Below are 27,743 nucleotides of genomic sequence, written 5' to 3' on the forward strand. Positions count from 1 at the left end.
CTGCCCATGGGAGCCAACAGCCATTTCGCTTTTGAAGTTCTTGATCTTATTGGAGGTCAACCAGGCCATACAGTTCATTGAGGCAGTGAAGCCGGTTGCCTTCATTGTTACAGGTGAGCTGGTTGGGAAGAGATGAAAACACTCAGGGAAGGAAGTTGTAAGTCTTCAGCTGTCAAGATGCAGCACTAACAAGCAAGTGAACTCTATGAGAGGAAGCTGGGAACTGTTTGCTTAGCAATGCTTTTGCTGTCTTGTGTTTCATGCTGTTGATAACTTCCTTGGACAGCAGCATCTTTGTCAGAGTTATTGTGGAAAAAGAAAAGGTAACTGAGGATGAATAAAGCAGATCCGTTGCTTTGAGGTGATGTATTCTATTTAGTGTAGGGATCTCAAACCCCTTGTTTATGATAAGTACTCTGGAGCTGTTTCATACACTGCTGAAAGACAGCACCCACCCAAACTGCAAAAAGTAAACTGTCTCTTAAGTTTGAAAGAGCAGGATCCACAAAACCCTTTAAAGCTGGAGAGAAAATGTAGGTAAGCAGTGTCCAGTGCCTCCAAATTGGTAATTTACTGGACTGCTGGTTGTTGTGCTTAGAAAACACTGTCAGACATTCAATGGGGTCATTAGTATCACATCAGTTGTAAATATTGTTGACTGGATGTTCTTAAAAAAATAGAAGTTCTCACCAAGAAGTTTTGTTTTTCTAAAAAACACTCTTAAATGATAGCCACTGGCACTGTATTGATGTTGATACTAATTTAAAGTCTGGGGAATGCTTCCTCTTAATGATCTCTTCCTTGTCTGTTTGAACTCTTTGGGGTAGCGTGTGTTTGCATTGAAACTTACGGCTCATTTGTACTATTGGGCATTGCAGTAAAATTTAAAGCAAAATCAGAACTGCACTAATGTATGTATGCCTACATTTCTGCAACTCAGACCAGAGGACCAGTGTTTTCACAAGATAAGTCACTGTCATTTTTAATCAGAGTTTTGTTTTTTGGTAGTGAATTAGAGTGGAGATGAACAGAGAGATTGAAGTTCATAATTTGTTCTATGCCTGCAGACAGCGCGCAGACAGTTGATGATGGTGTGACTGCACAGCTAAACAAACTTGATGAAAGAAATCTTTATATTCATGATCTTAATTTGGGCTCCATTCAGCTCGAGGCCTGATGTAATTCAAATGGCACAACTGGCAACATCACACCTATTCTTCCAGAACCAAATGTCATTTGTCTGAAAAAGTATCTCTGAACAATAAACCATAATCTTCTAATTTAGGGCTGATCTTGCGCTGCTATGAGCTGAGAATAAAACTGACTGTACATTGTATTCAGAGAAATCCAAGGGATAAAAACATCCAAAGGATACTTTACCATTTGGTAAATTACTTCTTCAACTCTAATCTGTTTAAGTTAAGGATCCAGGTCTCCTTAATGTAAAAGGGCCAGTAACTTAAAACAGCTTCAGGAATCCAAGAGAGCATTTACTGAAATGCCTCCAGAAATCTGCCTATTCATGCAGTTAGTAAAACCACTGTAAGTTTCTGTAATCGTTACTATCTGTGGGCTCTCGATTTCTCAGCATTCCAGATTGGTTCATAACAATTACAATGCACGACACAATAGGGTGGTTTAGGACACAGTCCCTTCCTAGTGGTATGTATCCATCAGTTTACTGTTGTGGCTGTAGGTGTCCCCGGGCTGTTGAGTGGTGTGTGTGTGCTGGGATGCCTTCCGTTGCAGGGTGAGGGGATAGAGTCTGGTGTTTCCCAGCAGCTGGGAAGCAGCTGTGAAGTGTTCACAGAATCAAGACTTAGGAGGTACTACCTGCATCCTGGAATTTGGTGAGCACTAGGACCAGGGGGGACACAGAATTGTTGAGTTCCACTGTTTATCTGCCGTATGCAGTTGAACTGTATTTTCCTTGGTATGCCGGAAAGACATGGGGTTTGGATATGACAGCTGCATACGTTACAGTTGAGAGCATATTGAAAAGCTGAAGAGTTTGGGTTAAGAAGCAAAAGGTTTTTTCATTACTTTTTGCTGACTTTTGCTTACTCAGGACTGCAGACTTAGTGAAGTTTATGAGAATTTTGCCTTTGGCGCAAGGATCTCACCCTAAGTCTTTATGTTAGATGCACATGTGTGGGAAGTATATACAAGAAATATACTTCTCCATTTCCAGTTCAAACTCAGCCTCAATTCCTGAGGTTGGTCCACACTGCCAAAACTGAAACCATCATTCAGCCCTTAGCCTTATTAATGACAGCAATGGTATAACTGTGGTGGATAGCTTTAAATATTGTGTCATCTGAGTGGAACTGGAAGATGTGGTGATAAAGCCTGTGCCTCTGAATCCAGTCCACACCCTGCCTCTGCCAGCACTTCCAAGGATAAATTTTGGTAGGCAGTTGCCAATTAGAAGAAAGGAAGTGTTCAGGGGAGGAGGCAGGATATTGGTTTTTGATTATAAGAACAGAAAAGTATTTTTTTTTCCTTCCCTACATTTCATTTTGCAGTCCATTTGCACACTATTATACTTAAATTTTGTGCTGTTGCTGTTCTTTGATTGGTATCACTATTGATTTGTTCATGTGATGAGAATTTATGTATAAATTTATCACTTTGTAGGTCAGAGGATGCTTTTCTTGTGCTCTTTTTCTGTTAGAGGTCATCCTACCCTGAAAGCTTTCTTCTCTACCTAGAGAACTGATTTGTTTTACATACCAGCACGCTTGTCCGTTTCTTAACTGCATGGGACAGGTTTTCAACTGAATGACATTTTCATAGGCAAGTGAAGTCAGTGAAATGGTAGTAATTTTTGCCTTTATCTGTTTATGACATCATTATCTTATGCAAAATTGAAAGATAGGGTTCAAATATCTTCCATCCTCTTCATTTTGCTGTGAGCTGGTGGCTGAACTTCACATGATTAGATGCTTCAATTCAGGAAGGGACAAAGGCGCAGCAAATACTGTGTTTTTTAAAAAAAAGAATAAATACACAATCTGTCTCATAATATGGGGGAAGGTTAAATTTAAAAGAGCTTGGGGAAAGAAGAATGCTTGCTACAGTGGCCAGGTGTAATGAAAAGGTAAGAGTAGCAATAGGAGGAATGTAAATAAATATGTACAGTTAGAAACTGACGCAGATTTGAAGGTGGACTGTTGTCAATTCAGGGATGAGCATAGTAGAAAATAGGACAGGATTTTCTTCTCAAGCTGTTTTTTTAAGCATCAGGTCTGTGCAAGAACTGGAGAAAAGTTTTCCCATGCCTGTCATACTGAGGCTGCTTTCTGGGCAAATGGACTTGTGACCATCTGGCTAGTGATATTTGGGCTGTGGATCTGCATAGCTGTAGCAGCAGTCCAACTCCTGACTCTCATGTTGGTTAACTTCATTGCTATCTTCAGATGGCCTTTAGCTTGGCCTTCCCTGTAGATTTGCAAGGAATTGCATGCTCAGCAACTTGCCAAGTTCTCTCTCTCAAAGTAGTTTTACCTGTTGCTCTTCTTAACTCAAAGGGGAAATTATTTTCTCCTCTGAAATGTTTTTAAGGCATAGTATAGTGTCTGGCATGCTGGAGAGGGGGTGATGTCTGGGTGGAACAGGGCCACCTTGTGCAATATTTTGGCTCTCCTAGAATAAGGAGCATTATGCCCAGCATGGCATTGCATAACCTGAAGGTAGCACTGGCCAGTGAAACGTCTCCTCATCTCTGCCAGACAGACCTGTTTCTTCCAGCTGTTTTTGTTTACCGCCTGACTTTTATGGCTCTTGGGGAGATACATGTATGTTGACAAGAGATCTTAGATTCCACAGGGAAACTTTGTGTCCTTCCGAGGCTCTGGAGGACAGCTTTTTTGCCTATATCGTGGTCACTCTGATACCTGATAGGATTTTCTGCCAAGACTATGTTCCTTTATGTGAAGGAGGCTCAACGTGTGAGACAATCCTTGTTTTTAGTAGTGTATTAATTTCCAGGTGAGTACCTTTAGTATTTTTACACCCAGGAGTAAATTAGGGGGTTCCAACACCAGCATAACTGTCTTTGTCTAAAACCTAATTTATGACAGGTGGAAGTAAGAAAGAATCACTTGTTTTCAACTGAGCTTGTATTTTTTTTCACCTTTTATAAATACACATCTTTGTCAGAGATTTACTTGAGAATCAGTTTAGTCATTCTTTTGACGGGTACGTATGTGCACACATTTGCCTTTATGTCACACTTGATTATTAAAAGATGCTTCCCTTGTACCACAAAAAGTGAATAAGGTCAGAGTAATTTTTGCAATTCTTGCTCTTGCTCTGAGAATTTTATTAGCAACATTCCTATAGTCAGTAGGCCTGTTCCCATAACTTAGCAATGACTATTCTGTTTTTCTTTTTTTTTTTTTTTTGCTTTTTCAGATTTTGTTTTAGGATTTGCATGATTTTCAGAATTGCTGGCATCAGAGCATGAATTTGGGAGGCACTTTCTTCTTGTACAGTGCTCACACTGTAGTTGCTACAATTTTTCATTCTCTGGCTAGTAAGTTTTCATATGTTTTGGGAGCTGCTGAGCTATTCATTCCATGAAAGCCTATTTTATCCCTTTCATTGCTTATGACATTTACCCTTTCATTCTGGCGTCATCTAGACTATATTTTGTCAGCCAAATTCAGCCCAGAGGAAGCTTCTATCCAGGCTTCTGACTTTCTCTACTGAATAGCTCCTTGTTGCTTTAAAATTATCTGGCACTTGGGTCCCCCTCTATTGCTTCCCCTGTGTCCGTGTGAGAGGACCAGAAGGGACTGGATGCATAGGTTGGAAATTATCCCAGTCAATCAGCCTTGTAAATCAGGGTCACTGGTGTGCACAGCTGTATTGGAAGAGTAATGGGAAAGTTACTGGTAATGTGTGTGGATGCCACACAGCATGTGTAGAGCTTATTTCTTTTGCATATAAAACAATGCATGGTTGAGTGATGTTGGGACATTATTGAGTTCTTGTCTGATGCAAAAAAAAAAAACCATCCTGTAAGATTTTGGTAGTTAAGAAGATTTGGATTATTAGATATCATTGATAGGTAACATATTATTCTAAACCTGGAGATCTGTCTGCATTTTTTTTTAAATAAAAAAGAAACACAGTTTGAAAGTTAATATAAATACAAGTATTACTTATTCAACCCGTATGTCCCCAAAGAGCCATCTAAAAGCTACAGATATAAAAGTTCATAAGGTTTCTAGAATTCTGGAAGAGTAGTAAAAATCTTGATTGCTGCCTTCTTTTGAATCCTAGGAGGGTAAAACTGTTTTGCTCCAGCTCGTCCCTAAATTATAGACAAAAACAATCTCTTCGTTGCAGTTGAAATTGCCTTTTAATATGAAATATTTGAGAAGGAGCTTATGCTTAGGTTCATGAAAGTTATTTTCACTTCTCAAATGGAAGGTAATATTGCATACTTTCTGAATAACTTATTTGCCACATGTATTATTTATCCTGAGGATAGTTCATAATGAAATGAAATGTGACTGATAGCAAAACAATGCAGAAGACCAAAATTACCACAGATATTTCAACATCTCATATTAAGGTTACTTAGGATGAACCTTGTTTCTTTACTCTCTTTGAAAAACAACGTTGTAATAATGCACTGCATATTTACCTTTTGGTCAGTTGAATAGTTCACAAGTAATTCATTTCATAAATGGTTTCACTGACCCTTGTTGATTGACTTCTTGTGCAGTATTGTGCTCTTCAGAATCAGCTCCTTTATAACTGTTGCCAAATATTTCATAATTTTGAGTGTATGTTCAAAACACACTATCAGCTGCTTTACTTGACTTAGCAGTAAAGAAGGAAAAGTTTCATGATGCCTGTAACTAATAATTCAGGCTGCCTATTGGGAACAAACTACTTTCTAATATTTTTAAAGAACTGACTTACTTTTTCTTAAGGCTTTAATGAATCGAGAAAAAAAAAAAAAACGAAAAAACAAAAACCCCTCCACAGAATGGCACCACTTACCAGCAGGATAAAGAAAGAAAAACCTTTGCTTCTGTTCTGCTCTGTTCTTATGCTAAACTTGGAACCAGTTGCAGAAAAACAAGGTGTAAGATAGCAAAGAAGGCGACCACTTCCTAGACTTTCCACTGAGGCTTCAATCTCTGATGTCTCCCATGGGTTTCTCTGTCAGTTCTGGTACTTTCAGACTTAGTGAGCCTTATCTGCTGTCTTCTTGTCAGTTCTTTTGTGGGAATTCATGGTGAGGTTGTTGCTCTGTCTGAAAATCAGAAGACTTGGTAGGTAAGAGGGTTCCTAAAAATGTGGTGTGCTTGGCATTTACCATCTATTTTGGTGAAACCCTACACAGGAAAGCTGGTGTGTGGCCTGTACAGCATTTAGCTCCTGCACAGCTGGGAATTTCTCCTTAAATAATGTGCCTGGAAATCTTCTTTTTGTATGGATACCTGTTGCCTCAGAAATTAATATTTCTGAGGGGGAATGGCCAGATTTACCCCAAAGTTTTCCAAGGGCAGTTTTGTTCTTGAACGTGGTAAAGGCTTTTAAACGGTAATATAGAGCACAGAGCTGATGCAGTGAATGCAGCAAAGAAAGATGTTGGGTTTTATTCTTTCAGTATCTCTTAATATCATCTGCAACTGTGGTTTTATCATATTCACATATTTTTCTTGCCAGGAAACTTATGATTCTGCCATGATTTTCAGCAGCCAGCACTGGAAAGTTTACTCATGCTATGTAGTTATGGTAATTCTCAGAGGATGTTGATTATTTGGAAAACAGAGTTCCATAGAGGACGAGGAATTCTTACTACAATTAGTTCCCAAATTAATGTATCACTGTTTAATTAGATCCAGATTTGTTGGCCTACATCTTCTGTAGAAGAAACACATTTCTTATTTCTTATCTGTGATGGTATCTGGGAACTAGAACACCTCCTTGTGTCATTTTATATACCTGTGCATAAAAACACACATGAATTTGCAAAGTCAGACTAGTTTGTTACCCTTCCTGCCCCAGAAGAGAATGAAATGGACAAATTTGTATAACATGCTTGATAGAATGTGAAGATGTGGCATCTCATGTACATTTTTTATAGAAGGGAAGAAGATTTAGGGAGAGTAAAAGGAGATAAGGATGCAAGAGTGGAGACACCCCTTGCATTTTGTTTATTCCCTTATTATTGAAGAGTGAAAGTCTAAGCGACCATCTAACTGCCTCAATCTGGCAGAAAATGAGAGACTTCCTGTTCTTTTCAGCTGGTCTTCTGGGCTGTCTGTCTCCAAACCCAAATGTAACCATGTAGATATTGATTATCAACACGTTTATTGACATATTTGTCTTATTTTTTGGTTAGTTACATTACCTTTAAAAGTAGGTGATCTCATAACATGCATCCCTCGTAGGCAAGTTATTTTAAGTTCATAAATCCTTAATGCATCTCTTCTAGTCTTCTGAAGTAGAAGACAGTTGGCCATCAGAAATGGAGGCAGAATTGGATGAAATTGAGATACGTTCGGGGTACCTTGTCTGTCACATCGGTTATGCTAATATAGTCAAGGCAGGTCGAAGTGAAATACGGGCTGCATGGAGGCATGAGCTGCTGTTTGAAGCCTTGCCAAAGGTAGGTAGCATCTGCTTATTGGAGCCCAGTAAAGGTATCCACGGTGGATCAAGTGGGATCTCCTTTCTTATTGTGTTTTGGAAGTCTAGCACACATCTGAAACACAGTTTGGTTCTCTGGATTATCTTCTTCAGAAAGAATGGAAGCTTGTGTTATGTCTCTGCAGGTTATGTGTTGTAACCAAGATGGTTATATACAGTAGCAATAGTGACTATAAACATTATTCAGTGTGTTCAATGTCCTTTGTATTTTTTTTTTTAACCATGGAAGTGTTCGTTAAATAACCAGTATTCTCCTCCATGTAGGCTTAATGAATTAGCTGTTATTCGCAATTGCTGTATACCCTTTTATATGGAGCCTGGTCTTCGCATTTCACACACACACACACACACACACACACACACCACCACCACCACCACCACCACCTCCCCCCCCAGATATTTGAATGCAGTTTCAGGCTGTAAAAATCCTTAGATCATTTTTCTATTTTTGAAAATTTCACTTAAATTAATAGGAAAAGAAGGAGACCATCTCGTCATTACAATATTTGCATGGTTTGCTCAGTAATTAGTATAGTATATGAAATAGTATATGAAATAGTATATGAAAAAGCATCAAGTATAAAGACAAAAAATCTGCTTAAATCATTAGCCCAAACTGCTTATACTGAAGCAGCCTATATAGAAGTTAAGTTTTGTAAGAGCTGATCATAGCAGCCTCCATCTACTATGCCTTTGAATTAATGCCTGCATATAGAAGACTGGGTCAGGCAGTGAAAACATGGGGCTTGGTTCGTGCAGAAAGCCTTTTCTGTCCTCTCTGTTCCTCTGGTTGCTGCAGTAGCAAGCCTGCTGATCCTGGTGGAGGGTAGCTGGCTCTGCTAGGAAGGGCTGATCCATGCTGCTGGGTACACTACTGGGAAGAGGACCCACGGGACCACTGCAATGCATCTTTGGCCAGAGAGCTTCCTGCTCAGAGCCTGGCAGCACTAATAAGCAGTTTGCTGGAGGAGATGGGCCGTGTTGTTGCAACCAGTGTGTTGCTGCTCTGTTAGGCTTTAAGGATAGGGAGGATTGCCAAGAAAAGTGACACATCACTCACGTCGCTTCTTAGGACTTGATAGAGGCTTTGGGTATACCTCTACCCGGATGCTTTTCGTAGGAAGAGGTGAGCACCAAGGAAATCACTGTCTTGGCCAGAGTGAGTTCCCTGTACAACTTTTGCTCAGTAACAGCTCCCTACCTCAGAAACTGCTTTCCTGTTCCTTGAATGGGTCCAACTATAGAGTTAATGCAGTGCAGAGAACCTGGGAGAGAGAGTAACCCAAGAGATACAGCAGACCAGGAAACAAAAGGATAAAGGAAAATACTGCAAAGATTTCCCATAAGGGAGTTAATTTTTCTGAGTTTCCATGCTGTCGGAGTTGCAGCATTTTTGTGAAGTTAACTACAGCAAATGGCTACGTTAAAACCCCCCAAAGAAGGGGTTTTAGGACAAAAAGGTATTTAAAATAATTTAAGGTTTTATAGTTAAGGATACAAAGACATGAATTACTTTACATATAACCAAATCCAGAACATGATAAAGGAGAGAACAAGAAATATCACAAAAATCAGAATATTCAAAGTTGGCTTAAACTTGTGGAAATACATTTTGGGGAGTTGAAAGTACATAAAACATGTTAATTTTGCCTTCCAGCATCTCCTCATATTGCCCATTTGAGAGAAGTTGATAGTTGTGTTAAGTTTTAAACATTGTTTGTCATCTTCTTTCTTCTAATCATAATGTCTAATAACCACTTGATCTAACACCTGTAAAAATCTGTGAAGCCTTTCTGGCTGCTTTCACAGGGCTTTGAGTCAAGTTAATGCATAATTTTGGAAAAGGAGTTATACAGCCAGAGTTATCTCTAATTACATAGCTTGTAGATGGAAATTGTAAACAGCAGCAGTTACATGAGGAGCTGCTGTTTGATATGGAAAGAACAATTGTCTCTTGACAGCCAGGGGAAATATGAGAGAAGGGAAGGAAAATCTGATGGGCAGAAGAGTGATTTCTGTTGATGCACTTCTCTGAGAACACAATTCAGGAGTTTCTTATACATTCTTTGAATAGAAAAAAGAATCTAGTAGTGTTGGGCTCCTCGATTGTGCACGGGTTACACTGACACACTGAATTTTAGAAAATACTGAGTACTGTCCCTCTGAAAATTTACGTTTTTTAAATAACTTCATGTTAACATCCAAGATAGGAAACTGTTCAAAATCACTGGTCAGTTTTGAAAATATTGCCTATTAAATATATAAAATAACACAATTAGAAACAGCAAAAAGCTACAATATGAGCAAATACGAGACAGTGTTCATTATAAACTAATCGGTACTTTAAAAGCAAGAGTTACTTTCTTATTTGTTATGATTATAGGAATGGTAAAGTACAATAATTTTGGCATGTACAAAAGTTATGAATTCATAATAGTTAAAAAAAACTCAAAGAAAACTGGCTCCCTGGCAGTGTCTGTATGGCACTGGGCTCTGTGTCAGGAAAACACCCCAAAATTAGGCAGGCATACCTGTTTGCTAAAGACTTCAGTTTGTATTTGTGTCAGATGCTAAATGGTAAAGCTATTTCTGTCATGTTTTAAGCAGCATGGGTAGTCTAAACATGTTCAATAGGTCTAGTGACCTTTTCCTGAGTAATGGAAAACTTTCAGCTGTGCCAGTGCAGTATATTTATACCAATATTATTTGCAGGTCTTGTACTCCTTGCTGCTGCTTCTTAGAACTGTCCTTGAAGGTGAAATAAATGTGTCAGGTTTTTAATACAATTAAAATGGCTATAAACATTCTTGAAGACAGAAATGTATTCTTAGCGTTGCTTATTTTAGCTTATTGCTGTGTCTTCACCAACTGTTGTTTCCGTGATGGGCTAACAGCTAATTTGTGAAATGGTTCTGCATCAAATACAGCGATGTGTACCTTAAAGCAAGTTAGCAATAATTTGAAGAGAAAGGTTTTGAAATTTGTATTTACCTATTAATTATTTATGTATTTGCAGTCCATCAGATTTCTAAGAACATATTGGGATCTGCCAGTTTCTATTGATGCGTGATGGATATTGCTTACGGAGGATTCCTACAGGCGCTCTGTGTGTGGTGACTGCTGAAAGTCCCCCACAAAAGGCAAAGAAGTTGTGGGTTACTGCACAGTTGTAATAACAAAAAGCAGAATAACTCAACAGAGGACCAAAATAATCTCAGTTTTGTGAAGAGCAATTTTAACAGATAGTTTAACATTTTAATTATCGCCTTTGCATGCTGACCATGTATCATTGGAATCCTTTCCCCTCAGTCCAGATTTTAGACAGGATTTGTCTTTAACTTATTCAGGTACTGAAAACAATGAGATAGTTTTATTAGGGTTAACAGTAAAAGCAAACAGAGCTGAGGATCATCAGTGTGCAGAAGATGGCACCATCCCTCAGATCCCTCAGGTCCCCTATGTAAAATAAGATGGAGGCTCAGCCCTCTGCTGAGATTTCTCAGAGAGGATGCACTGTTGCCACCATTGCTTTTGAGAGGTCTTAGAAAGTGATCTCCAAAGGTTGTTCAGCACCTGTGGGCTGGTAGCAGTGTCAAGGATCCGAGCCATAGATCTGTTAATGTGAGGACTTATTATTAAGCTTGTCTGTTACCGGAAGAGATGAGCAACCATTGATATTCTCTAATCACCTACATGTAAGGCTGGGGAGGTCTCTGAGCTACCATATAACCTGTTCCTATAAGTTCGTATAAGCTGTATTTGTGATGTCTCTGTACCCTTGGTTTTCTTACTGGTTCTTGTGAAAGCTGGAGGTTTAGAAGGTTGCATGGAAGCCGGCAGCATTTACACAGAAAGATGTTTTCAGAGGATCTCATTTAAACCCTCCCTGCTGAAAGTGATGCTTTTGTCTGTCTTTGAAGTGCTGTCTTCGGGTAACAACTGCTATTCTTTTTTAGCTTTTTATGTACTGGACAGCTTATCACATGTTGTACCTCAGTTGCTTTTGCAGATTAAACATGCCTAGTTTCTCCATAGGTCCTGTTTCTTAAAGATCATCTTAAACCAGTCCTGCTGTTCTCTGTACTATATCCAGTCTGTTTATCTGTTCCCTTAAGGGTGGCATCCAAAACCAGGAACAGCATTACCACTCTGACCTCATCAGGGCTAAGCAGAGTAGAATAAATGACCTCCCTAACTGACCCAGAACTGTAAACTTGCCTTCCTAAATCATGACTGTGTATTGTACCACATCTCAATGGATATGTGTTCAAAATGCCGTCTGCTTTATAACCATGGAGTAATTAACATTTGTCCCTAATGACAGGGTTTCTTTCACACAATCATTTCCGTCTTTCCTATAATTCTTTTGTTTTGGGCACTGTCAGTCAGGTCCACCTGGACTTTCAACTCACCAAATCTTTGTATTGGAATCTAGCCACTAATTTATGCACTCAGCAAACAATATTAGTTTTGATTGATAGCTGCTGAAAGAACAAGAAAAGGACCTGCAGAAAGACCTCTGGATGAAGTGAAGAAGTTATTTTTACACTGGAGATGGGGATGGAGTGCCAGAACTTCAGGTTGCATTTATTTCTAGTGAAGTGAATCTCTGTCTTTCACAAAGCTTATTTAAAACTAAACTATACTCATATCTTTGGATAAAGATGTTAGAAAGTTAGAGTGTACTTAGCTTTCAAACTATGTTGTCTGATTATCCTATCTGGCCTGACTTCCAAACTATTTTGAAAAAAAAAAAAAAGTGGTTTTTATTTTTTACCTTGGACAGATATCTGAAAGACCTGAATCATCCCTCTTAAGGAAGGCGTTACAGATGGAAGGTGGAAATCATTACATCTCGGGGCAGTAATCTGGTACAAATGCATATCCTCACAATTTTTTTCCAGGGAATATTCCGCCATGAAATAAAAGTTTTCTGTATCAGAATAGGGACCTATTCCCCTTCTGTTCCAAAGGGCAGTCTGTTCCTCAGATGTTTTTGTGATTACACTTTATAATGGAATACATACTGAAAAGTAACTAACTGGCCAAGTAGATACTTGATAGGATTTACAATCTCAATGAAGAGCAATGTTGCGGTCTTGAATTTCCTGTAGTCCTTGTTCATGGTATCTGAAGATCTTTCCCTGTTTATACACAAGTTAAGATGTATAAAAATCTACAGTGCCCAGTCAGAGCTGAATAATTGATGTGGGTTTTTTATTATTCTTTTATTCCTAAGTGCCTAGAAAATGGTTATTGTTTAAATTTAGTTATTTGTGATTAGAGACCTCATTGTCCTATGCCTTTTCAATGTGTAAAACAGATATTATATTGAGGCAGAGCTGAGATCCAATTTAATATCCTGTCTCTGAGCCTGATTCAGAGAAAGAAGTGAAGAATACAATTAAATCTGAAAATTTGCTTGTGCAAAGTATTTGACACTGTCCTGCATTGGTCTCTAAATTGGAGAGATATGGATGTGATGGATGGACCATTCAATGGAAAAGGAATTGGCTGGATGGGCACACTCAGAGAGTTGTGGTTAATGGCTTAATGTCCAAGTGGAGATCATTGATGAGTGTTGTTCCTCAGGGGTCAATATTGGGACCGGTGTAGTTTAACATCTTTGTCACAGACATGGACAGTGGAACTGAGTGCACCCTCAGCAAGGCTGGTGATGACACCAAGCTGTGTGGCACGGTTGACACACTGGCAGAAAGGAATACCATCTTGAGGGACCTTGACAGAGTAGAGGTGGGCCTGTGCCAACCTCATGAAATACAACAAGGCCAGGTGCAAGATACTGCACCTGTGTTGGGGCAATCCCAAGCACAGTTACAGGCTGGGTGGAGAATGGATTGTGTGTAGCACTGAAGAGAACGGCTTGCAAGTGCTGGTGGATGAGAAGCTCGACATGAGGCAGCAATGTGCACTTGCAGCCCAGAAGGCCAACCATATCCTGAGCTGCGTCAAAAGGAGTGTCACAAACAGATCATAAGAGGTGATTCTATCCCTCTACTCTGCACTCTCTCAAAGTACTGAATTCAGTTCTGGAGTCCTAGGCACAGGAAGGATATGGGTCTGTTGGAGCAAGTCCAGAGAAGGGCAATGAAGATGATCCAGGGGCTGGAGCACATCTCATACAGGACAGGCTGAGAGAGTTGGGCTTGTTCAGCCCATAGAAGAGAAGACTCCAGGGAGACCTTATACAGCTTTCCAATACTTAGAGAGGCCTAAAGCCAAGCTGGAGAGGGTGTCTTTGTCAGGGAGTACAGGGGTAGGATGAGAGGTAACACTTAAGCTGAAAGAGGGTGGATTTAAATTAGGTGTTAGGAAGAATTTTTTACTGTCAGGGTAGGGAGGACCAGGTTGCCCAGAGAAGTTGTGGATGCTCCATCCCTGGAGGTGTTCAAGATCAGGCTGGATGAGGCTTTAATCAACCTGATCTAGTGGAAGGTGTGCCTGCCATTGCAGGGAGTTGGAACTGGATGGTCATTAAGGTCCCTTCTGACCCAAACCATTCTATGATTCTATGATTCTATGAATTAGAGGTAAGATTAAAATCAGAAACACAGGTATGTCTTTTATTTTGTTCAGTTTTGTGTATTTCTTTCTGGAGATAGTCGCAATCTTGATAAACATGATTTTTCTAGCACTCTCTACATGTTAAATTTCTGCTTCCTTTTTGTTACTTTTTTCCCAGGTTCATAGAGTTCCTTAATATAATTGCATGCTCAGAAGAACATTTCCATATCTCATCTACCTTGAGCATCCACTCTTTCTATGAAGTTATTTACTTCTCTTCTGTATGTAACACAAGGAGGATGAGAAGTATAATAACTAAATGATAATGTACCTCTATCATCTCCTTCCTTGTTGTTCTGTCCTTCCTAAGGTCTTTAGAATATATAAAGAGGCAAATCCTGGCCTTCTTCATTCTTTTTCATCTCCTCTAATCCCTGTGGGTATCTTCCACTGCCTTTATTATTATTTTTAACTTACTCAGAGGAGCAAGACCTCATGGTAATAGATGTTTTTACAAATCCAGAAGAGGAAAATAATCTTTGACCTCAAGTATATTTTGATATCATGTGGCTCTACTCACATATACCCTATTCCCTAGGACATGACTCCACTAATTCATTGGAAAGCATTATGCCTACATCTTCCACTCCTTTCCTTTTGAGCTATGCCATTGGCTACTGAGAGCTCCAATTCACAGATATGCTGTTACTTAGGGGAACACACAGATGCTCTTTATTAAGGACAACACATCTTTTGGTCCCTTGCAGAGCACTATTCCCTTAAACACAATGCTTTATTATTTTCTTGAATTTCAAATTTCAATTTTGAATGTGTTGTTGTCAGGGGTGCAACTTGGTGGATCAGATTGATTATTATGGGATGTCCAATAATCAAAAAGAGACAGCAAGGGAAATGGCCTTCTTGATTAAGAGCTTTGTTTCCCTTAGTATTTGCCAAAGTAGCTAATCTAATTTATGGGAAAACAATTAGGAGAATAAGACATTACACATTTTTTTAAATCTGTTTTCATAATTAAAGTCACAAAAATATGTCATCTGTTAGCTGGTGTAGCTTTGTGTTTCCAGCTTTTCATTCCTATAGTTAAGGTTTTCTTTCTAAACAAACTTCATACTTAACAGAACTTAAATTGCCTAAATCTCTCTGCTTTAGAAACTGGTAGTGCTGTCATAGTTCCTTATATACCTTGCAAATTAGATATCTGATATGGGGGATTTAGTTGCCTTGAAAATAAAAAAAAAGTGGGTTTAAAATCTGTGCATGATTTGAGTCTGACTAAAAAATACTGCTTTTACACAGTATCACATTACGTCTTCTGTCACATGTATTTGCACAATACTGTATTTGTACAATATACCATAGTCCAGCACTACTGCCAAACATGTGAGATCAAATATGGTAAATTACTGTTGTTGTTGAGGTCTGACACACCAGAAGAAAAACACAAGTCTGAAATTACCGAAAACTTCATAGGAAAGAGGAAAGGACTTCCCAGAAATTTATGGAAAAAGGAATGCTTCTCAGTTTTGAAATGAGCTCTCCAGAGCTTTCCAAAAGCGAATGGATGTTCTTGACCTGATCAGTGTTTATCAACTGTCTGCGTCTCTGCTCGGCAGCTTTGCACCCTTAAAAATGGTCTTTATTTGAAGAGCTGAGAAGCTGAGGTTTTGTTGTTATCCTTCTAGTAAAGGTTCCCATTCTCCCAGTACATCTTTCTTCAACAAGAAATGTGTAAAAAATAGTGGTATTGTTATGAAAATTTTCTGGGTTATGTAATCAAGAAGATGCAGCTCAAGAATTATATATTTGCTTGTTCCTGTCTGTGCACACTAGAAGAGAGAATTTGTTTGGGCTATTTTTAGTGACATTTCTTCTAGATACAAGTATTTCTAACTTTCACAGTGTTTAAAAATGCCTTTTTGCAAACAGAATGGGCAAAGAGTTAAGTAGTATCACAAAGATACTTTGAGCTTTTAGTTAATTGTAAAAGAGAAAGCAAAGTTAGCTTTGGAATAATTGCAATGACCTCAACTTGATATCTTAAATATCAAATACTGTTCCCTGCTGAGTAATACAATATCTCTGATACAAATCATACATAAAATTTTGCTTTAATTTTTCAATCCCATTATAATAATTACTAGGTAATACAAGCCCTGGCCAACACAAGTGGGAATTTTAAGGATACAGTAGCTGTAGCTGCAGAAACTGAATGGATGTGTTAAAGCCCTGAGTGGATGAAACCCCGTATGTTTTTGAAGGAACGAAAAGTCTGTTTTACAAGAGCTATTGCTCCGTTGTATTTCTGGGGACAGGAATTGTGGTTTTGGTTTTTGTTAATACAATGCATCACACAACTGATTCTTCATCCCTGTTCAGTGTCTCTTCAGTGCTACAGCAATTAAAAAATAAATAAATAACAAGAAAGGCATTTTAAGGCACTGATCCTGTAAAGTTACTTCTCTAAAGCCACAGAGCAAAATGATGAAGAGTTAGACATAGCACACAAGGAATTTCTTTTACCCAATCTCAGCCTCAGACCTTTATTTTGCTTCTCTGTAGCTAATGACCTTGCCTGATGTGCTTTGATACATCACACAGATCTTGGCATGTCACCACCAGCACCTCTGTTCTTCTGAGTCACTATGAATGCGACTGGACAGAAAGCAGCTCCTTCCTTCCAGGCTTGACGTTTGTGAGGAAGCCTTCAGAAGTGCAGAAGTAAACCCTAGGAGTCATGCAGGTGTGTTAGGTGATGGGCTAGTGTGCCTCAGGACTGACAGCTGGGAAGGACTTTAGCATAGCACTTTTCAGCAGGACAGGGTGCAGACCGAGTACCTGAAACAGAGCTGGTAGTATGGTCTTGAGTCTAATGACTTTTTTCTGACAGATACTAAAAAATAATTCATTGGTTTGAGTTGCATTCATAAAATGCAGAACAGTAATCCATTCAGAAAAGAAATCATTAGATAAGTTTATTGATTTCAGTCATTTATGAGGGTCAAAGAGTGGGTCTCTGTGTTACCTGGGCTGTCTCCTGGGAGACATTTCTAACTATTTCCCCAAATTTCAGGAGGAATCTGCAAGGTAGGATGATATTTTTATGCACACTGACTCTTCATTGCATGTCCTCAGCACAAGTGCTTCGCCTTGTGATTGTGAGGGCATGATATTCTGTCCCTGTATTGAACTAAGAGGGTCTCTTCTTTGGAAAAATACTTTCCTTAGGTTGGGAGAAGAAAGTACAGAACACATGTATCCCACCTGTCTAACGTGATTACTTCCAGAAAAGTCAGTGGAATTATTTGTGTAGGATATGGTCCAGTGTTAAGCAATCCAGTGTTAAGCACAGGAGCACGGAATGTGTGTGCCTTTATGTGCTGGAATTTATCCATTTTCAGGCACAAACAAAGGCCGTATTAAGGACCGTGAGACAGTCCCATTGTAAGGGCATAGTTAGTGAAGGGTGTAAGGCATAGGACAGGGTAAGATGGAATAGGATAGGAAAGGAAATGAAACAATCTCAGTCAGGCAAATAGGGCAACTTGTCCAAGTAACTTCTCCGAATCTGTTTGAAGGTGCCCGGTGAACAGGTTGGGACCTTCTTGAAGTTACAGTTTAAGGAATGTAATTATTGAAAAATAATATTAGATGTAGGCACAGGCTTCAAATATGTTACTTTTTTCTGAAAAAAACCCCAAGCTAATTAAAAATAATTTCCTCTTTTATTTCTTTGCCAAGACCTAGTTTCAGGACTCTGTGCTTCCCCTCAAGCAGCCAATGAAATCTCAGGCACCTAAAGCAAATAGAGGCAGAACACTTAAGATTTGGCTGGTAATAAAAAAAAAAAAAAGAGGAAATTATTTTTAAATATTTTGCTTTAAAACATGCTAGATTGTAATTTTTATATTGAAGCACATTTTGTTATTTTTGGATGGTACATAGTTCTCTTTATAAAACAACAACTTAACCGTTCACCTACCTTTCATATGCAGTTAAACTCAGATGCTGCGTAATCTTGAGTTTCTGTACTTGCCATTTCGAGGACACACACAGAGGCAGTTCTCTTCGATGTGAGGTACATCTAGGTGGAATAATGACAGTGTAAATCATGTTCACTGCTTACCCAGAGCTGTCATGCACAGTGACTAGAGCCACACTCTGCAGTTCTCATCTTGTGTGCATGCTACTATAGCTGCTGAGTTCATCCCAGCAGCACATCAAGTCATATGGCTGGTGCCTATTCCACATATGTTCTCTCTGCCTCTCCCAGAAACAAAAATGTAGTGGTAGAGCCTCTTGCTCTGCAGAAGGGATGCTACAGAGATGCTTAGTGATGAGTTTGATTTGTTTAGATTTTTCTAATTCTTGTTATTGTTGTTGCTTCATAATAGACATCTTGCTGTCTGTATGGAAGACCGCAAAGTCAAGAAATTAGGCTTCATTGAGTTGAGGCCCTCCTGCAAGTATTCAGGCCATCTGTTGAAGTCACAGTGGCTATCCGTGTGCTGAAAGTTAAATATTTGTTAGATAGAAATTTGAATTCCAGTTTTGCTTGACTAAAGGTGGCACATGTCCTTCATGCAATGATATCAATTCACAGTTTGCAAAGTTTAGAACAAGAGATATTTATTCCATGAAATAATGAGGATAAGGAAAAAGAAAACATGAAAAAAAATATTGTTAAAAATGTAAATACAATTTCAGTGCAAAATAAGTTTTAGGTAAGGATTTAAAATAAAAAATAAATGTTTTAAATTTTATTACTTATAGGCCCTAATGCTTCACTAATGTATCGCCTTTTTGTTCTTTCACAAAATAATGATATCCCTCACATATCTCAAATGCATTGATAGACTCATCTGTAAGTCATTTTCCATTCCACTTTCATGGGAGCTGCTGGGCATCCAGCTGAACAGTAGCTGAGTCATTAAAGTCCGGTTGAAAACAGATAAATAAGTGTATTTTAGTGTTCTTGCAAGTATGTTCTGTGCATTGAGCGCAATATAAAAGTTAAGTATGTCCCTACATGGTTACAGTCTTAGGAATATGCAAGGAAACAGTATATATATAGAATTCTTCAGTAGCATTTCGTACTGTGGAGACTTTGCCCTTGACTAAGAAAAAGGCAGGCAAGTTTACATTGCTACAAGTTATCACCGAAGCAGGAATATTTTAAAATATGGGCAGCAGAATGATTTACCATGGGAAGCTAATATATAATCTTGCAGCTTGTGATCCTCTCTGCGTGAGTCTTGTTATGTGTGAGAAGTTCTCAGTGACTGAATTCCTTATGGGAAGTGAGATAAGCTATCTCCTGTATCGTGCAAGTTCGTGTATGAGAGGTATGCCCCAGCTTACTTCATGTCAACCTCCTTGTCCGCTTTCACATTCTTCACTATTCAGTTTGGCCAATGCCATTTAGCCTTGCCTATGTTTCCACACATGCTGGATAAATGATCCTTTCCAAAAGTCATGGGAATGCTGCTCAGATGCTTTTAGCCTCTGTTCGACACTGCTCAGGGTTCAGCCTTTAAATGCCTCTGTGTTGGTGGTGGGTGAAGTGTTTCCTGTCTGAAGTAATTGTGTAGTGCAATAATTAAAACTGTAAATTGTTTTGTCGTCAACCCTGTTTTATGTAAACCTTACATACTCCCAAAGAGAATGTGAAGACTGCAGTGAAAAACATGTAGGAGTTGGGAAATACCACAGTGAAGGTCCCCTCTTGCTTTCGTACATCATCCTTTCAATTACGTGGATTATGCACTGTTTTCCACCAGCTTCCTGTCTTGCTGATAGCACAGGATGAATATTGTTAGGGGTTATCATCAGGCTTGGGAAGGGGATGATACCACTGTCCAAAGGACACCTAAGCCATTATTTTTTTTTGCAGGAAATGGAGTCAGCATCATGAATAAAGCAAGGAAGTACAGATGGAAAGAGACACTATTACACATGAGCAAGATGAAACTGTTCAAAGGAATGAATACCATCCCTTCCTTTTCTCTAGAGTCACTGCATAACAATAGACTGTAGCTAAATACTTGAGCTGAGATATTCACAGGGATCTCTAGTAATGAATGTACAGTCTTGGAGGAGTTAGAGAGGGACTCATGGCTCTCCTTTGCAAAAGGTACAGAGCACGCATGAAAACACTTTGAAGAACTCATCATCTGATGGAGAATGCTAGGTACCCTGAAGTAGTTAAGCTTCTGGTGTTTTCGGTTGTGTATTCAAAATCACTTGATACTTCTCATAATTTTGATTTCAGTTTCTCTCTGTTTCTGTCCCAAGTTATAAGGTAAGGAACATATTGCCACCCTTTTATAGGCATGGAAGCAAAGTCACAGTGTTTGTGGCAGACCCAAGTACTATAACTAGTAAGTAGATTAAAATGTTCATGAAGAGGTTTATCATCTCTCTTCAGAGCAAGGCTTGGTCACTTCATACTCTATGGAACATTGTTTTTAAATCCTTATTAACTATCCTTTTCATGCACCTCAATTCTGGCCTCTCAAACTTATTGATCTCCCTGCTTCTCCTTACCTCTGCCTTACTATTTTGCTCCTCTGCTTTCTCCTTTCACTACTTCATTGAGTCAGGTGGATTCCAAATTAAAACTTTGCATTAGGAGGGAAAGCCTCTCATTTCTGCAGTTCAGATCGTGTACTTACCCCCTCAGCAGCATGTCCCACTAAGATACATGGGCTTCCAGGGAGGTGGCAGATACCACATCTGGCCGGGACAGAGAAAAGCACTGCCACATTCCTGGGGAGCTGAATTTATCCAGCCTATGAAGCCAGTTTTTTTCAAGGACTTATAACTCAGCCAAATCTGGGCACCTTTTAATAAAAACTCTTCCCCTGCCAAATGTGAAGTCCTTTCTCCAAATATGAAGACACTAGAGCTTTTTAATGAAACAGTTATTAAAAAACAAAACTAGGAATAGTAACATGTTTTTCTCTCAGTTGTTCTCAGAAAAGTTGTTCTGTTGTTCTCAGAAATGGCTGAACCAGTGCAGCCTGATTTATTTATTTTGGAAAGTCAGCTGAGACAAACTTTCAGCATGGGAAATTTCAGCCCAACCGGTTAGCCTTTCGCAAAGTTTGGCAAAGTTTAATGCAAGTGAAAATGGACTTAAACAAAGAAGTCAAAAGCAAGCTTACTTATCAGCAATGTTCTTTGCTTAGCATAGAAAAGAACTATATTAACTGTGTTTTTTTAACGCTTCAGGTTCTTCGAGTATATATTGCTCTACAAAGATGCAGTGATGTTTCAGATTGAACAAGTTACAAAGCTTTGCTCGAAGATTGCTCTGACAGAGCCATGGGATCCATATGATATTCCTGCCAATTCAACTTATGAAGATCAGTACTACATTGGGGGACCTGGAGATGAAATTATGGTACAGGAGTGGTCTGACAGAAAACCAGCCAGGAAATGTATGTGCATGTTTTTGCTTCATCTTAATAATAATCGTCTCTGCTATCCAGGGAAAAATAACTTTATTCATATTTCACCCCACCTGTTTATATAAAGTTTGCTGGAATAAATATACGCTGTGCACAGCATATAGTTTTATTATCAGTGTGTTTTGTTAAGAAATTGTTTCTTATCCCAGCAGGATCAAATACGTCCAAGAGACTTGATTGTATTTTAGTTTCTATCATGCAGATTTTGACATGGAGCAGCATCAATTTGTATCTGAATCCAGCAGCTTGTATCCAAAACTTATCTACAGAAGAATGGGCAATATAATTTGAGGCACACTCAAACTAAAGTATGCATAATAGAAACAAAGAGGTGTCAATGCCTGTCTACATACTACTATGAAATATTATCATAGAATACATCCAATACGTGGTTCTGGAGCAATGGACATCCTTAATATGCACCTGAGTTTTGTAACCACTACACTAGTAAGAAACATCTGCTCACAAGGCTTAGTTTTGCATTCGGCGGCTGAACACCTGCATCATAAAAGTAGGCTGAATTTCCAAGGTACATTATGTTAGGTTTTGTTGCATAGCAATTTATTAGCACACTGGCTTCAATTTCATTTATGGTTTACTGATGACTCAGACAACTATAAAAATAATTTTAAAAACACCATGAAATTTATGGCATTATTCAGCTAATGCAATACTCACGGTTATAGACAGCTAATATATAGGCTGGTTATGAACCTGAGCATTTAGCCAGAGGGAAATATTTCTTTCTTGAATACAAGTAGAAAGAATGAAGTGAAAATGAAGGATAAGACTGTTAGACCTCTGTAACTAGGTCAATACATCCTCTGGTATTCTGCAAGAGACAAAATATCACTTACTCCAAGAATTTTGTTTTTCAGATCTGGTATTTTTGGAACTTCTGTGAAACTTAATATCCAGATACATTCATTTAATGATGTGATTTTTATCCTGTAGTATTTTGTATCTCTAGTGTTTTTCTGTATCATGATTTATAAAAATAATGTCTTAAGGTTGTCTACCCATCCATCTTTCAGCTAATATTGGCTTGGATTCCAGAAATTATATTTATGTTAAAATTACGATGGTTTCAGTGGAGATACACGCTACCTTGGTAGCATCATATTTTACCTTAATTTTTTATTCGTAATTCTAATAGAAGACCTGTTCAGGAAAAGAAGCCTCCATTTCTGGATATCAAAACTAAACTCATTGAAGTCAGAATGATTTTAGTATATTAGGATGCACTGGAGAGTTATGTTTAAATACTGCTCAGCTTTCCACCCTTTCTTTAGATACTGTACGTGTGTTTCATATCACAGCTTATCTGTTTCTGTGATGGTGGTACAGTGTATGACACTATACTGGGAAGACAGAAAATAAGTATGTTTGATTGCTGAGTAACAGAAAACAAGCTTCCTTGGGACTGGAAACATTTTTCACAAGTATCCCTCAGAGGAACTAATTTAGGATCGCAGCAGATAATTTTGTATTTTAACCTCAAGAGTGTGTGCTATCAAGAGATCTGAAATACATAAAACAACTGAATGAAGTGGTGTATGATGGAAGGGGTAAAGAAAGATCCCAGAAGAGGTGGATGGGGTTAATAAACGAGATTTTACAGTGAAGGGTATTCAAAGGAAGCCACCTCAGTGGTATTGACTACAGAAATAGCATAGTAGTGAAAGTAGAGGTGATGGCAGATGACAAGAGGAGGGAAGAAGGCAAGGGAACACCTCTGAGGTAAGCACGTTGTGGAATTAAGCTGAAGTTTAAAAAAGCAACAGACCTGCTGCATCACATGTGTGAAGATCAGCACTGAGTGAGTCTTGAGATAATTAAGGAATAGGTAGAAATGTTTGAGAGGAATAGAAATTAAAAATAATGTCATCATACTGATTATATGAACAGATTATGATAAACAGAAGGAATGAGTTAAAAGAAGAGATGAGGGCACTGGAGTTGTATTTAGGAATATTCATCTTCTACTGACACAAACCCTCTGTGTTTGAGACAGTAATATGGAAAAAGGTGAAGCAAGTTCATGTTTATTTGTATTAAAGATTTGAGTATCATCAGCGTAGGAGATATCAGTTAAGATTATAGAAAACCAAAAGCTGTGGAAGCAGGGTGGGAAGCAGGGCTGTCAGTTCTAGTGCAGAGGAATCCCCAGCACAGCAGAGGACAAGGTGAATGCAGAACTTCCTGAGCACAGGAAGGAGTCAGATGTCCTTTATAGTGGGAGAAGTGTTTTAGAGTGTCAAAGGCTATGTTGAGGACCAGGGTTGTGAAACAGATCACAGGTTTTCAGTAATCGCACCTTTCAACTTGTCAAGAATAGAGGATGAGGTGAAATGTCCCCATGCTACCCAAGCTGATGGCACCAAAATTTGCCTTCTGGGAAAACAGAACATTTCCTTGCTTTCCTAGTGAGGTGAGTAAGTGTTGACATGAAAGTGGCACAAGAGATGAGAGAAATCAGACCTGTGCAAAACACAGCTAAATTTGGGACTAAGCAGAAGTAGAGATATGCTTGAAAGTTGACATACCAATGCCATGATAGTGTTATGATTTGAAATGTGCTTGACACCAACATGTTCAGGTTTAAGATCATTACGGTGTGCAAGTTATACCAATTTTTTGTCCTTTCTTGGTGTTGCCATATGTATAGAACTGTGGGCAGTTCCAGCCTATAGCTTGGAATACAGGCCTGTAGGAATGGCCATTTTTTTGACTGATGTCATCGTGACACATTCATTTATTCTTGTCATCTGAAGTAGTGACATTTCTGTTTGGTTACAGTGGAATCCTGGGTTGGTGTTTACACAGTCAAAGACTGTTATCCAGTACAAGAAACCTATACGAAGAACAGCAGCGTGACAACCTCCACTCGCTTTTTTGATCTACATCTGGGCATTGCTGACCCTTCAGTGTTTACCCCACCCAGCACCTGCCAGAAAGCCCAGCTGAGGAAGATGAAAGATGAATGCTGATTATGGACACTGGCTGCTCTGGACAAACAAATATTAGCCAAGAGGATGGATATTAATAGTCAGCTGCTGATGTCTAATCTGATTTTTCAAGCTTATTGTTGCTCTTTTGGGAATTGCAAGCTTTTGCCTGAAAGAGAGCATAAACATTTAACTGAGTAAAATTTGTAACAAAAAAGATCTCTTTCATCACATTAATCTGTTCAGCGATGCACTGGAAGTAGCATATATTTACCACAAAGATAATATTTATAGATACTATTTATTTAAGTTGTGACTGATTTTCCTTTTGCAAAGATTTCAGTATGTATTTTTCCAGGAAGACAAAACTTAAGCACATTACAATAATGGTAACATCTAGAAGGAAAAGCTAGATTTTATTGCTCTTGTTGCTGCTTCTGGGAACTTGAGAGAAGGGGATATATGTCCTGGGTAAGAACATCATACCTAAGCAAAGAATACCATTTTAAGCAATGCACATCAAAAGTATGGAAATTCATTCTCTTGATTTTGTTCTGCTTTGTGGTTTTTTTTTTTCCTTTCTGCCCTTCAGTTAGCTGGTAATGTTTGAGCTGATTTTTTTTTTTTTAAAAAAAAAAAAGAAACTGGAGTAGCTCTATTCATGTAATGCTAGCTGACATGCAAAAATCCCCCTTTTTTGTTACTTGGGACAAAAACATGAAAGTTAAGGAAAGAGGGAGAGGGACACCCCTAAAAAGTAAGCCAAAGTTTTCTTGCATTTATGACACTTTGGGGGAAGTATTCCAATACAGTGCAATGAGACTGTTTTCAGTCATATTTTACTTTAGCACCCACTTTTCAAGGCAATAATAGTTTTAACCTATGCAAAGACATTAAGAGGTACAGCACTCTAAATGGCTTTAATATTTTGTATTGACTTTCGAAAGTCTTTACTCAAAGAGTATGGAAACACCTTTATAATTCCAGGTAGAAGTTAAAAAAAGCTGAGTTTAGTGGGTGATTAGTAAAAGTTAAATCAGTGTTCACATAGTGCTCGGTGATCTGTATGGAGTAAAAGAGCTGTGTGACTGGTGTGGGGTTGTGGGGTGAGGAATGGGAGGGAGAGGGTTTTGGATGTCTTCTGTCTGGTGTGAGTGCAAGGCACTACAATCTAAGCATAAATGACAATCTGACTTTCTTTTGCACCTGCTCCACTGATCCCTGCTGTATTTTCTGTTCAGTCAGCATTTCAAACTTTATCATCTCCACATATTTTTCAGGTGGGCAGAGTGAAAGTTTCCTTAAGGGAAATAAATAACCAAAACAGGAACGGTAAGTGCACATATTTTGCTTTAGAAAATTCAAGCCAAATCCTCGTGCAGCCTCAGGCCCTTAGAAGTCTGGAATGGTGGTGGGATTTGCACTTCTAATAAATGAAATTAGTTGATTTATTCTTTAAGTCTAAGTGTGCATTTTATTATTTTTTTTGCCAACACATGTAAAGCCAGATTCTTGTCCTCTTACAGGTCCTGGGTAGTAGTTTCCTCCAGAAGTTGTCTAGCTGAAAACAGTGCAACAAAGGGGCATTTGGTGTCATTTTGTCATTGTTATCTAGTTCTGTTGCTTCTTCAGTGGCTGCTGGACTCTTCCGCACAAACAGATTTCTTTTTCAGGACAAGTTTTAGTGAAAAGAAATGATACAATTTGAAAGCGATAGGAAGTTCTGCATAAATAGGACACATAGTTTACTGGCCAATAGTATGATATCTAACAGAAAACTGAAAGCTAGCACCATTTCTGGAGCAGAAATGCTGGGCAGGCTTTTAGCACTTGTATGATCATAGCTTCTTGTACGTAAGCAAGTGATGCAGTCGTTATTTTGATTTCACAGTTGTGGTCAGAATGGCATTTTACTTTGCCTTGTGCCTAACGAAAGCATATACACACACCTGCTAAAATTTAGGTAGTTCATTGAAAATTTTCTCTCAGATATGACCATTTCATCAAAACATGCTGGTGGAAAGAAGGACTGGGTTTTCTTGAATTTAGGGTGCATTTAGTCTGTACTTGCCTTCTGCATTTTCCCTGACAGTCTAAATGCTAACTGCATATTGTTCTCATTAGAGCAATGATTAACACGTGTTTCTCAATATCTGTGTCTTGTTAGAATCTGGAAAATATAATAAATCTGGCTAGCAAACATGAAACTGTGGTACTGTATCATTTGGGATGACTTTGTTGTGGTAGAGCAGATAGCTGAGTAATCAGGGTGGCTGTATTATGTTTTTGCTGACAGTGATATAATTTATAGCAATAAAGTTAAATGTTCCTTTAAATATGAATTTGCCAAATTCATACAGAGAAATGCTTTAAAAATGTTGTTGTGACATACAGGGCAATTTTATATGGCTAAATATGTACATCTAAACCAATGCTGTCGCCTTTGTATCTATGCTCTGCAAATTCAATAAAGAGAGCTGTCAAACAAAAATATTTTGGATTACCTGTTTCAAATTAGCCACAAACCAAATATGAAGCACTGAATGCATATGCCCAGTTTGTTATCTTTGTTATCATTTTCTATGCTTTCTTATCAGGTACCACAATAGACATCTCGTCTTTATGCTGCTATGCGAATGAGTCGATAAGAATGAGCACGTAAGGACTTTCAAGTAGCTGTATAGCGTGCTGCCATGGTAAAGGAAGTGTGGGGCTTTCATATGCCTGATGGTCTGGGTTATGTGTTTGAAAAATTAATAATAAATTGGTGTCTATATGAGTTACATTGTATTCTACTGGGTAACAGTGACAGGAGCTGAATATCCTGAGACAAAGCTGGTTTTGTGAGATTTCCAGTGCTTCCTGGTTTCAGCTGGCCAGAAGTAGTGCAAACATGGATCTGCCTGCCATATTTTTGTATTTCTGCTTGGAGACTTTGCTGAAAGCAGGATGTGTAGAAACACAGCATTGTTTTATATAAAGTTAACCAAACATTCCTGAACCTCAAAACAGCTTTAGTTTGAGTTTGGGGAGGAGATCTGGGCATTTGGTTCAGTTCCTATTTTAACAGTTTGCTTAACTCTAGTGTCAGGGCCAGATTTTG

General features: G+C 38.6%; 1 protein-coding gene across 1 annotated transcript in view; it reads left to right on the plus strand.

The window, feature by feature from the left end:
- Positions 1 to 27,190, plus strand: part of EPDR1 (ependymin related 1) — a 34,269-nt gene extending 7,079 nt beyond the window's left edge. Inside the window, exons 2-3 of the mRNA XM_054057890.1 lie at positions 21,454 to 21,662; positions 24,492 to 27,190. Of these exons, the coding sequence (XP_053913865.1) occupies positions 21,454 to 21,662; positions 24,492 to 24,682 (400 nt within the window). The 3' untranslated portion in view covers positions 24,683 to 27,190. The remainder of the gene's footprint in view (positions 1 to 21,453; positions 21,663 to 24,491) is intronic.
- Positions 27,191 to 27,743: the final 553 nt, after the last annotated feature.

Source organism: Cuculus canorus, chromosome 2 (assembly GCF_017976375.1).
Source record: "Cuculus canorus isolate bCucCan1 chromosome 2, bCucCan1.pri, whole genome shotgun sequence".
Taxonomy (NCBI): Eukaryota; Metazoa; Chordata; class Aves; order Cuculiformes; family Cuculidae; genus Cuculus; species Cuculus canorus.